This window comes from Alexandromys fortis, unplaced genomic scaffold (assembly GCF_014885135.2).
Source record: "Alexandromys fortis isolate MF-2015 unplaced genomic scaffold, M_Fortis_MF-2015_v1.1 scaffold_27, whole genome shotgun sequence".
NCBI lineage: Eukaryota > Metazoa > Chordata > Mammalia > Rodentia > Cricetidae > Alexandromys > Alexandromys fortis.
In genome coordinates, this window is record NW_026067952.1 from 10,964,337 (window position 1) to 10,976,878 (window position 12,542).

Here is a 12,542-nt window from a genome sequence, read left to right on the forward strand (position 1 = left end):
TGGCGACCTTGACAGCCATCTGGGTGGGAGGCGGGTGTCGGGGGAGGTCGATTGTGAGGGGTCGGGGGAGGGGACGTTCACACCCCGCGTGGAGACGACACCAGCCGGGGTAGACCGCAAAGCTCCACTCAGCAAAGCATTCTTCTAAAGATTGACAGACAGTGCACCAACTGTCTTTGCCTTAGAGACGGCGTAGCATCGCGAGATTTCGATGCACCTCTGGTGGGGGAGGAGGGAAAGGGGGGATGGGCTCCTCTGTGGCGCAATCATTGCACGAGATTGGGCCACGGCCGCCGAAGCCGACCTGAGATCTCGCGATATTTCGTTTTTTCCAGTCTGGAACGCTGGGCAGTTTCTCGCGAGAGCCCGTGCTGAGGCTCCGGGAGACCCCGGGTGTTTGTGTGTGTATGTGTGTTGGTGAATGAGTACGGAGGAGCAGCGGCCGCCATTTCAGGGAGCGAGCCGACGCTGTCGCAGGGGTGGATCCTGAACTGCCAAAGCCGCTGCCCTGCTCTCCCGCGCGGGCTCCTTTAATCCCATTGTTTCTTTTAGATTCGCTTGGGCCTAGACGCCCTCGGGGCCCGATATTCGGGTTGGGCGGTACCGCGGCCTGGGCCTAGGGGCTTAACAGTAGCACCGGCGGCGGCGGCGGCGGCAGCGGCAGACTTCCCGAGCCGAGCACAGGCGCGCGAAAGCCCGCACAGGTACGCGGCGTCGCGGACTGGCGTGGTCCGCTTCCCGGAGTCGGGTGGGCCGAGGTACCGAGGGCAGCTTGCGGTGGCTTTGAACCGCGCGAGGGGGTGGGGGGCTTCTCGACATGGTCGGTCTCAGGTCCGTGGCTGTGCCTTTCATTTCTGGCAAGCGCACCGCGGCTATTTTGGTGGTGGCAAGGCCCTCCTTGGGGACCGCGGGCAGATAGAGATCTGTCCTTTGGCGGCCGGGGCTGGTCGCGACCTCCCAACATGGCGCCTGTCGAATGCTACCTTGGTACACAACCCCTCCCAACAGAGGGAGTTTCCCTCTGCCGCTAAAATGGCAGCGCGGGTTTTGTGCGGAAGGAAGCTCTCAGCCTCATACTCTCGGGTTCGGTTTCGGGAGTTCAGAGGCGGCTTTTTGAGATTAGACATTGGGTTCTGACCGTGTGTTTGATAAAAGAAGCGCTTCACGCTTACTTAGCCGAATCAAAACTGTATTAATGCGCATCGCACAATTTTCGTCATTGTAGGGCTTTTTAAGGACTTTGCTTAAAATTTGAATTTTGTAGGCCGAGGAAATCTTTTAAGAAGAACTGGAAGTTGTTTACCTTACAGGATTATCTTGTTCTTCCCTAGGCGTGTAGAGAAAATGGCAGACGATATTGATATTGAAGCAATGCTTGAGGCCCCTTACAAGAAGGTGAGAAAAACATGCCAGTGAGCTTTAATATATTTCTTAATTTAGCATTATTCACGAAACTACTGCTGAAATGTAAACTAACCTTCCCGGAGCCCTCTTGATTATCTTATCAGAGATGCATTACATGTAACTTAGAAAAGTAAATATATGCTATTGATGTAATAATATTGTGCAGTAGTTTCACTTCAGCGTGATGAATAAATGCCCATCTATCTCTCTTTGTAGACTTGCCTAACGATATCTCACCTCTACTCCCATGAATTCACCTTTGATTCCAGTGTGAACTGTCAATCATAAGGTAGTAATTGAGTGACTTATCGCTGTACCGTGGTCCCCTAGGTAAAATGACTCAACTAAGAATTAACCAGCTCCAGTTTGGTATAGCAAAAAAGGTGAATGTAGTGGTTTGGGAAAATAGCAGGGGTCCAAGAATAAATTATAACCAGTCTATGACAAGTAAATCATCTTACAAGTCTTTAAAGAAGAAATGGGTGAGATTAAAAATTTATTTTATAATAATAGATATAAGGCTGGTGATAGTAAAACTTAAAACCAGGCAGGTGTTGATCTGCTTTTCAGTTAATAATTACTAAAATTCTTGGATCCCTGAATAGAAATTAGCACAAAAACAAACAAGAAAAAAAACAACAAAAGACAAGAGGCAGTGTCACATGTTAGAGTCACTTGATGACTGTTTTACTGCTCTCCATAGTATATTGTTTTTAATTAGGCCCTACCATAGTATTTCACGCTAAAAACTACCAAGGAATTATTTTGGTAATAGTGCAATGACAGTCAGTATCACAGTAAAAGTAAACACCCTTCATTCTTTCACCAGTTGGTGGTGAAAATAGCAGTATGCATGCATTATCACTGGTATCACAAACCTTAAGCTTTGTAACTCAGCAGATATACTACTATAGCTGATGTGTTCATACTTTGAAATAAACATTGCGCATAAACCGTTTAAAAATAATACATTTGTTTTCGAGTGTAGCACGACCATGTGGTTCCTTTTGGATGAATTCTGATAGTTTTAAATAGTGTAATTTTGTAATGCTAGACTCTTGAAGATGTATTTTCTGATTTTCGTGTTTCTTGTCTTAGTTTAACATGGATGTAATTCCATGTAAACAGGTATGGAAGTAGGAAATGTTTAGGCTGGACTGGTGAATTATTAATTAACTTTTCTTGGGTTCTTGGGAGTCAACATTACTAAAGCAGTGTGAATCCCTGTTTGCTTCAGGGCGAGATGTGTGACAGAGGTGGCATCAAGCTCTTACAGTCCCAACCCTCCAACGGAAATGGGCGAAGATCTCAGGAATGGCATCGGTCACAGGAAATCGATAGTGGCTGGCTGCTAGCATGGCCACTTGGGGCTTAGGCAGAAATAGAGCCATGGTACCGACAAGAGGGACAATAGCACATGGAATAAAACTCAATGACTTCATGTTTCATAGAAATCATATTTAACCACTTCAACATTGTAACTCTGGATAACTTACTTAATATCTAAACAATGTAAGAAAGTAAATATGTTAATGTGGAAAGATTTTAATTTTTGTTTCTTGATGATTTAATTATTAGCAACAAAGTGGTTAAACGTATACCATCTAAATTTTTTTTATAGCCTTCCATGTTAAACTAAATAAGTAATTAGTTTTAAAATTGTCTTGTATTTTCTTATTCCTATTCCCTTTACCCTTTGACAACTTGAAATGTTACCACTTCGTCCTCATGATGTTCTTCTATCAACCTTGCTTAGGATGAGAACAAGTTGAGCAGTGCTAATGGCCACGAAGAACGTAGCAAAAAGTAAGTTTGAACAAGGAACCTGGGAGGGTGGGTTTCTAAACTTCATGTGGTGGATATCTTGTGTTCTTTTGCCTAAAGCATCAAACTATGGTTTTCTTCGCTTCTTAGAATACTGGTCATACCTTTTGGGATGAGAAAGTCCTTCAGGACATAAAACTATGGACTTTGCGATGTAGACTTCAGGATATGGTTTCAGAGACCTTCTGGACACTTTGCCCTCCAAGGATCCCATGATTCTCTTGAGTTCTATAATGTTTTAAATTTGGTAACTTTGGCTTAATTTTTTGGAGATGTGATAATCATTGAATAAAAGACATTAGAACAAAGATAATATCAAGACCATGGAAAATACTGTTTACCTTCATTCACTAAAGGAATTGGCTATGAACTATTTCTGCTCCTTGCTGCTTAAAGGCCCTTTTGGTAGTAATAAAGGGGCATGCTTAGTAACTCTTGGTTTAAAATATATTTTTATTCATTGTTTTGGGCCTTTATATTTCTAGTGTATCTAAGGAGATCGTTAAGAATATGTAGTTTATTTGGGGTAGGTAAGTAACCTGAAATAAGAACTTCATACTACAGACAACACAGAATATAGTACATAAAAAGGTATATTAACAGTTTAAACAGGATCCAATTTACAAAGATGGAGCCTGTCAGCTGTTGTGAAATTACCATTTAGCTCCAAGATTAGTGATTCTTAATATCATAAGGTCATGCTACATGCATTAAGTTCTAGCCCATGTTTATGATGCCATACTAAAATATTTTGTTATGACCCATAATATATAATGAAAATGATGGTAAAATAGCCACTTACTTGACTGTGGTTGTTTTCCTCCTGTGAGCTCAGAGTGCTTCATAATATCTACCTCAGTCATCCTTACAACTTCGTTAGGGTAGATTAATACAATTTCATAAAATAGATGAGAAAACAGTTCAGTGTGGATCACTTAGGTTTTGCTAAGCCAAAGTTATAATCTTAGTATGGTAGTAAGGGATTAATTTTAATGTTGGTTGGGTGTGATGATGCTGGCTTACAAGTCCCTCCTTAAGGTGAGGCAGGCTGATCATAAATTCAATGCCAGCCTGGATTTCATAGTGAGACCCTGTAGAAAATGCAAAAATAAATGCTAAGGGTAAACAGGTCTAATTTGTGGAAATTTTTTTTCTTGAACAAGATGAGGTGGGCTCATTACAGTAATGTTTCCCTCCTAGTCAAAAGTGAATACAGAGAGCGAGTTGACAGGGCTCATTCCATGCATTTTTAACCTTTGCGAAAGAAACAATTCTATAAAGTCTTGGGTTTTGCAATTTTATGTTAAGAAAATACTAGATCAGGACTCTGCCAATTTATAAAAATCATTCACTTAAGGTGTGACTTAGTAACTAAGATTTTTATCGTAAATGTGCAAAGGATGAGGATAAGCTTAAATGCAAATCTTTCCACTTTTTTAATGTCACTTCTTCCCACTAATGTCTTCAGATTGTATTCTTTTAATCCTGTAACTAAACTCATTAAGATCACCAAGCTTTTATGAGGAATTTAAGCACTGAGCACTCTATATAAGTAGTGGGTTTTGTTTCTTGTTTTTTATCTGTTGTATGTACAGTCAGTTGGACAATTTAACATAACTGTTTTAAAGATTTTCCTAAACATTTCAATTAGTAATACCTTCAGATTTTTCAAGGCTTCTTTAGTTACAGTTGACGTAAATTAGGCAATTGCCTAATTTAGTCACAAAGCTTTTATTACATGGTGATTTGAAGAAATGTGCCATTTAAACTAATTAAACATAATGTAGAAGAAAACTTGAAACACTCGGTGAAATGCAAAACAAGTATTTACTCACTTTAAGATAATTTGTGTTAACCTAAGGTACATGTCATTTTTGTATGTTTCATGCTAAAACCTTATTGAATTGGAGATAACTTGCTGATAAGGTAGAATAAAAAACTGTACATTCTGACAAAGTTAGCAAAGTATATAAACTTCTGTTTAAACAATTGTAGCTGACTTGTAACACTCATTGTATCATATCCCAGTAAGTAGTAAAGGGATAAAAGTTGGAAATAACTGGTTTGCCTATTTTCAGAAGAATTTTAACAGAGTTTGTCAAGGCCTCCAGTAAACTCTTTAGGTACTTGAGGTTGCTCCTCATAGAAGTTTTTTTTTGCTGTAACCAGTTTTGCAGTCTCAAATCAAACTTCATTTTGTTAACATCTTTAAAGAATCATTTAGAAAAGGATAACAGTAAAATGGCACAGTTAAAATATATTGGCTACTGTGGTATGGATTATCAAATTTTGGAATAAATGACTTTTCTATTTTTTTTCTTATTTTCCAGAATACTTTGCATTTAAAATTTAGATCTTCTTACATGGAAGAGGTCAAATCCAGTTATAGCAAAACACCTTTACAGCAGAGGCCATATAACCAAAAAGTCCAAAGGCCCAGTGGACCATTTACTTCAATGATGTTCAGTACAATTTCCACTGCCACTAAAGACTTGGGAAAGTCTAATTTAAGTTGTAACAGGATTTGACTATTAGGATGGATTTTTATAACCATTTCTTTAGTTGATAAGTGTTCTATAGAAGTATCTTGGTTTCTTATAACACTAGTCTTTTGTCTGGGCTTTTATATGGAAGATGGTATTTTCTGCTATCTTAGTATGTTGTCTATTTGCCTATCTGGGGTTGCCTTCAGATGTGGTTGGGGATTAGCAAGACATTGAGTTAAAATTAGCTCTGATTTATGTATTTATATTTTAAGCTCCTTTGGCAGAATAAGATTGGGGGCATATGAGAGGTAAATAGGCAGATTGACTCTGCTGTGGGCTGTCTTTGAGCAGAGCAAAAACTTACTGTCCTTTTTTTTTTCCAGGGGAATTGAATTTTTACCTTGTCCCCTAATTTATAGGTAGGACTTAGGTTTTAGCCATTCCAGAATTCTCTACTCTTAAGAAATAGTGTCAGAATTGAAACATCAAAGTTGGAATGTTAATTGTTGCCCTTCTGAGCATAGGAGTTGGTTTGACTTCTATATAAATAATGAGTGTAGCCTAATTTTCTGTCATGTGCTACCTAGCATATTTCTGACAGTCAGGTGGATTATCTTGAAATTTTAGACAAAGTTTCTGCCTCCTTGGAAAGCTCTACATCTCCTTGTGATTGGAGTGTGGGTTTCAAGATTCCAGAAGGTGGGTGTCTTCATTTTCTATTTTCAATGCACTCTAAGATGACCTGCTTACAGGTTCTCTGAGGCACACCTCAGTTGTTCTTCTGCTAACTTTGCTTTGATACAGATTCAATAGCTAATTAATTTTCCTAATGATGTAGAGTTGTCAAAATGGATATTTTGGTGGAATAAATTTATTTCAAAATGTCTTTCATTTACATTGAAATATCTGAAGGCACCTCTAATTTGGGTGATGACAGAGATACAGATTTCAAGGTTTAATTATTAAACCAGTGGGTAAAGTACTATGAGGAACAGAAATGAGTGGAAAGATAACTAATAGACTTTTTTAGTTTCCAAGGAAGGTCAAGTTATTTTAATTTTGTCCCACAGGCTTGTATAAAGTAGCTTAAAAGGGCATTTTCCATTTTCATTATAGCTTTAAGTAGAAAACTTCTATGGTCACAATACTCTGGGGTTCTAAAAGTGAATTTTACTGCATTCTTAGTATCCTTTATCATTGTAGTTTTGCCCATGAAAAGTAAAATGCTATGTATATGTTTTGGAAGTTCAAAATACGCTTACATGTACATTGTGTCAGTTGACTTGAACTAAATTGTTGTATGGAAAATTTTACATGACAATTACTATTTCTTTAATGTGATCATAATGTAACTTAATACTATAACTTATAGATTACAATTATGCTTGGTGGTCTGTTATGGGAATGGCAGATGAATCGTTTTCTGATGTTCAGCCTTGGTTGTCTACTTACCAGCAAGTCCTGTCTCTTGTTTCAAGCTGTAGCTGCCTCAGGAGATGATTGCAAATTCTTCCTCTTAAACCTGTTTCTCAATTCTTTGGCTGTCTTCATTTAACATGAAGCAAAGGTTGGGGTCTTATGTCCCTACCTAGGAATTGTTTTTCCTAAAGTATGATTTTTGTGCCATTGTACAGTGTGGTAAAAATACATTTACAAAAGGATAAACATTTTGACCATAAAAGGAAGTATATATTAGTTAGTATTTAAATCAGCATGATAATGATACTTTTCCCCCCTCAGGAGAAAAAAAAGCAAGAGCCGAAGTCGTAGTCATGAGCGAAAGAGAAGCAAAAGTAAGGAACGGAAGCGAAGTAGAGATAGAGAAAGGAAAAAGAGCAAAAGCCGGGAACGAAAGCGAAGTAGAAGCAAAGAAAGGAGACGAAGCCGCTCACGAAGTCGAGATAGAAGATTCCGAGGCCGCTACAGAAGTCCCTAGTATGTAACTGTAATTAGGGCTTTTGTTACCTCTGGTTAGATAGCAAGTTAACTGGGGGAATATGAATTGTAAGATTCTGTTTTTCAATAACATTTAAAATGAAGGATATTGACATTGAAGCTTAGTAAGGAGAAAATACAATATGGGGACTGATTTATAAACTTCAAAACTTACCAACTCTTTCTGACCAACTAGCAATAATTTGCTTGCCAGTCCAAATTAAAAGAAAGCATTTGAGTGCTTGGTAGTGAAAAACCTAAAGTATGTAAGCTATTAGAACACAAAATACGTATCTAAGTACAGTTTATGAAGAATATTGTTTGTGACTGGGAAACTGAAATCCTTCATCAATATGTATTCTCAATTTTTAGGTTTATTACTCTTTATTATTTGTATTTAAGCTTTGTAGATTGTTACAGAAATTTGCATGCCTTATTTAAGGAAATTTAACATAATTTCATGATTGTTAAAAATTCACCTGGGGCAAAAAGAGATGACTCACTATTTTAAGAGCACTGATTGCTCTTCCAGAGGACCCAGTTTGAATTCTCAGCACGCAGGCACATGCTGCTTACAACTCCAGTTCTAGGGCTTGTGACACCTTCACATAGACATCACGCAGACAAAGCATCAGGGTTGAGGATTTAACTCAGTGGTAGAGCATTAAGCACAAGGCCCTGGGATCAACCCTCAGCTTCACAGGGTTGTGGAAGAAAAAATAACAAAGACCAAAAATAACAAGGTAACTGGCAGGCAAAGCAACAATGCACATAAGAAATTCACATATATTTTGGGGGAAAATTGTGTTTATAAACAAGTATTTGAATCAATTACAGTCTTTCCTTAATGGTTACCTAAGTCCTAAATTCTTCTCTAAGCACACCTTTATAAACTACTTTTACAGTATTTATGCTTGTATGAGTTGCCAAATGCAAGTGAGTTTAAGTGTCACTGTAGGCCAACGAGCATTGAACTACCCAACCTCGAGCTGGAGTTAGAGGTATTTGTGAGCTTCCTAATGGCTGGGAAATGAACTCAGGACCTCTGTGAAAGCAGTATTCCCTTAACCAATAAATTTAATTTTTTTTTAAAGATTTATTTATTTATTATGTATACAACATTCCTTCCATGTATGTTTGTATGCCAGAAGAGGGCACCAGATCTCATTATAGATGGTTGTGAGCCACCATGTGGTTGCTGGGAATTGAACTCAGGACCTCAGGAAGAGCAATCAGTGCTTTTAGACTCTGAGCCATCTCTCCAGCCCCCAATACAATTAATTTTTAAAAATTAAGACAGTCGACTAAATCAGTCACTCCCTAAGCTTTTGTTAACGAATAAACTTGGACATAAACTAATCATGATAATTGTCATCAACATATTCAGAATACTGAATTTTGTGAGATACTGGTATTAACTTAAGATCTTTGAGTAGTTGAGGTTCTGACTCTTTCATTTACGAATATAGTATCTGTTTCTGTGGATGCATCCCATGTTTCTAGGTTCTTCCTAGTTATTTTATAGACATTCCACGATGGTAATGGAGCCACAGTATTATTTTAATTCTGGATAATATAACAAAAATATTACTGTTATTTTCTCATGATTTACTCCACATCCTTTAAGATTGCTATTTGGCTTACTAGGATGAACTAAATGGGTCCAGCTACCTTTAAAAATTAAAATACTGTTGTAGAGGATGGATGGGTGGGTGTGGTCTGTGCTTGTGCAAGTCTGTGCCTGACACCCTGCTCTATTTAAACTTTTCTTGTGTTGGGTTCCAGTTGAACTGTTGAATCTATAACTGGACTATTTTATTTATAACTAAGGTAAAAACCTAGTAGTCCTATTGGGCAGAAGCAGATTTTGTGAATTCAAGGACAACCAATTCTAGGCCAGCTAAGGGTTCGTAGTGATACCCCCAAATCCACAATACTTTTTTGTATTAATTGTAGTAGAAGAGAGAAAATAGCTTGTTAAATTATACTTTTTATGGGGCTGGAGAGGTGGTTGACTGGTTAAGAGCACTGACTGTTCTTCCAAGAAACTGGCGTTCAATCACCAGTAACATATGGCAGCTAATAGCTCTGTAACTCCAAGATCAGACACACTCACAAGGACATACTACCAGACAGAACACCAATGAACATGAAATAATAAAAAAAATATATATATAGGGGGCTGGAGAGATGGCTCAGCAGTTAAGAGCATTGCCTGCTCTTCCAAAGGTCCTGAGTTCAATTCCCAGCAACCACATGGTGGCTCACAACCACCTGTAATGAGGTCTGATGCCCTCTTCTGGCCTGCAGACATACACATGGACAGAATATTGTATACATAATAAATAAATATTTTNTCAGAAGACAACTTCTAAGAGACATTTATAAGACACAATTCTCAGTCTCTCCCTTCTACCACATTATTCCAAGGGACCAAACTCAGGTGGTCAGGCTGATGGCGTGTGTCTTTATCCTCTGAGTCATTTTATGAGCCCTGAAAACATTTTTTTTTTTTTTTTTTTGGTTTTTCGAGACAAGGTTTCTCTGTGGTTTTGGAGCCTGTCCTGGAACTAGCTCTTGTAGACCAGGCTGGTCTCGAACTCACAGAGATCCGCCTGCCTCTGCCTCCTGAGTGCTGGGATTAAAGGCGTGGGCCACCACTGCCCGCAGTAAGTATCTTACTATTAGGGCTTAGTGAGGTAGAGGAGGCAGCTCACAGCCAAGTCCCAGTCCATATTGATAATTCTAAGCCAAGTATGTACCCTATTTTTAAAAAATTATTTTAAGTTTAGAAGGGTCAGATCAATTTTACATGAAACTGCTTAGTTACATGTTGACAAAGTTTTTATTAAAATTATCTAAGTATTGATGACAGGCCCTCTGATTTCTTTATTTTACCCAAACTCTGTGATGGTCCTTTGAGGACTATTATTGCATACTAATTAACATGTACCTACCTTATAAAACCTTGAGTAACCTTTACCTTTATAAAGGTACAAAAATATTTGTAATTTGAATGAGTTACTATGAAATCCTCTTATTACAAAGTTTTACAATATTAGTATCAGCTTAAGGGGGACAGGTATGTTTTCGTACTGTTTTGAATAAATAAAATTCTCAATTTTCTAATGAGTGAATTAGCTTTAAATTTCTATTAAAAGTTTGAGGTCAGCCTAGTGTATAGAATGAGCTGCAGGAAAACAAAAATTAAATAAGACTATATCATAAGTATTTTCTACTATAAAACATATAGTACATTAAATGTGCGGATATTCTCTTCAAGAATTATTACATGAGCTGGGTGGTGGTGGCGCACATGCCTTTAATCCCGGCATTTGGGAGGAAGAGGCAGGCGGACCTCAGTGATTTTAGGCCAGCCAGGTCTTCAGACCGAGGTCCAGGCAAGCTAGGACTGTTAACACCGAAACCCTATCTCAAAAAACAACAACAAAAAAATCCTTTATATGGCTACAATGGCTCAGTAATTCAACACTGATCTGATCACTACCAGAAGTTGAGCCAGGAGGAGCAAGAGTTCTAAGTCATTCTTTCCTATATAATGTGTATTTTTTTTCATAAACAACTGCATAGTAAACTGATGCTGCAATGAGAGCTCAGAGGCATTTTTTACTCTATTTCTATATTTTAAAAGACTCAATCTTCTATTCATGATTATATGGTTGAAAAACTAAAAGTAGATGTGATGAATTTTTTTAGAATGAAAAATTTTTGAGGCTGTAACTTATGTTCTTGGCACCTCTAACTGGTCCAGGATAGATAAATAAAAGGGCTACAGGTCTGAGATGAAGTTACAGATTTTTCTAATTGTTTCCTCTTTATAATTGAGGTAGAAAAGAAGCTGCCTAATCATTGTTAGACTTGCTGCAGAGCCCATAAACTTGATCATAGCAAGACCCTAAACCTGTAACTAGTGTAATTTTGTGTTTTCTTTTTAGCTCCGGACCAAAATTTAACAGTGCCATCCGAGGAAAGATTGGGTTGCCTCATAGCATCAAATTAAGGTTTTTAAACATACTTCTGAATTGCTTAAATTGTTTTTTAAGGAACTAATGAGATATTACTGTTAGGATAATTTATGAAACTTTTTAACCTTGCAGCAGAAGGCGTTCACGAAGCAAAAGTCCATTCAGAAAAGACAAGAGCCCTGTGAGGTAACTATTGGCTTTTTTCTCCTTTTAAATTTGTTACAATGTTTTGTAAACAACCAGAAACCCTACTTTTTAAACATACTTGATGAGTTTGATCTTAAGTATTGCTTCCTTTTGCAGTATTGGTACCATAAAAACAATGATTATGAACTGATGGACTGGTTTTATTATTGTGTATTTATGCATGCATTTGTATGTGTGTTTAAGACAATTTCTCTGGATGGGCGATGGTGGCGCAGGCCTTTAATCCCAGCACTTGGGAGGCAGAGGCTGGCGGATCTCTATGAGTTCGAAACCAACCTGGTCTACAAGAGCTAGTTCCAGGACAGGCTCCAAATCTACGGAAAAACCCTGTCTTGAAAAACCAAAAAAAAAAAAAAAAAGAAGCTTTATCTTTGTAACAGCCCTGGGTGTCCTGGAACTCGATTTGTAGACCAGGCTGACCTACACAGAATTCATTGGCCTCTGTCTCCAAGTGCTGGGGTTAAAGGCTTGCGCCACCACCGCAGGGCTGAAACAGGTTTTAATAGCATTTATACTGATCATTTTAAGTCAGCTTCATTTCATATGGAATTAATAACATTTGAAATAACCGCATATAGTAAAATAACACAACAGTCTCAAGTTTACTTAAAACCAAGTATTTCATGAGAAAGTACGTTTAGGCTATGGGTGGTAGCACACGCTTTTAATCCCAGCACTCGGGAGGCAGAGGCTGGCGGAT

General features: G+C 38.2%; 1 protein-coding gene across 10 annotated transcripts in view; it reads left to right on the forward strand.

Moving 5' to 3' along the window:
* The first annotated feature begins 403 nt into the window (after positions 1–403).
* Rbm39 (RNA binding motif protein 39) overlaps positions 404–12,542 on the forward strand; it is a 34,492-nt gene continuing 22,353 nt past the window's right edge. For 2 of the 10 annotated variants that reach the window (XM_050150660.1, XM_050150662.1), the window contains exons 1-6: positions 404–704; positions 1,332–1,395; positions 3,161–3,210; positions 7,455–7,649; positions 11,606–11,671; positions 11,771–11,821. In XM_050150660.1, coding sequence (XP_050006617.1) covers positions 1,345–1,395; positions 3,161–3,210; positions 7,455–7,649; positions 11,606–11,671; positions 11,771–11,821 — 413 coding nt within the window. In that variant the 5' untranslated portion in view covers positions 404–704; positions 1,332–1,344. Of the gene's footprint in view, positions 705–1,331; positions 1,396–1,620; positions 3,211–6,341; positions 6,414–7,454; positions 7,650–11,605; positions 11,672–11,767; positions 11,822–12,542 lie in introns of those variants that run through there. The other 8 variants (XM_050150659.1, XM_050150661.1, XM_050150663.1 and 5 more) reach the window with 6 other exon arrangements.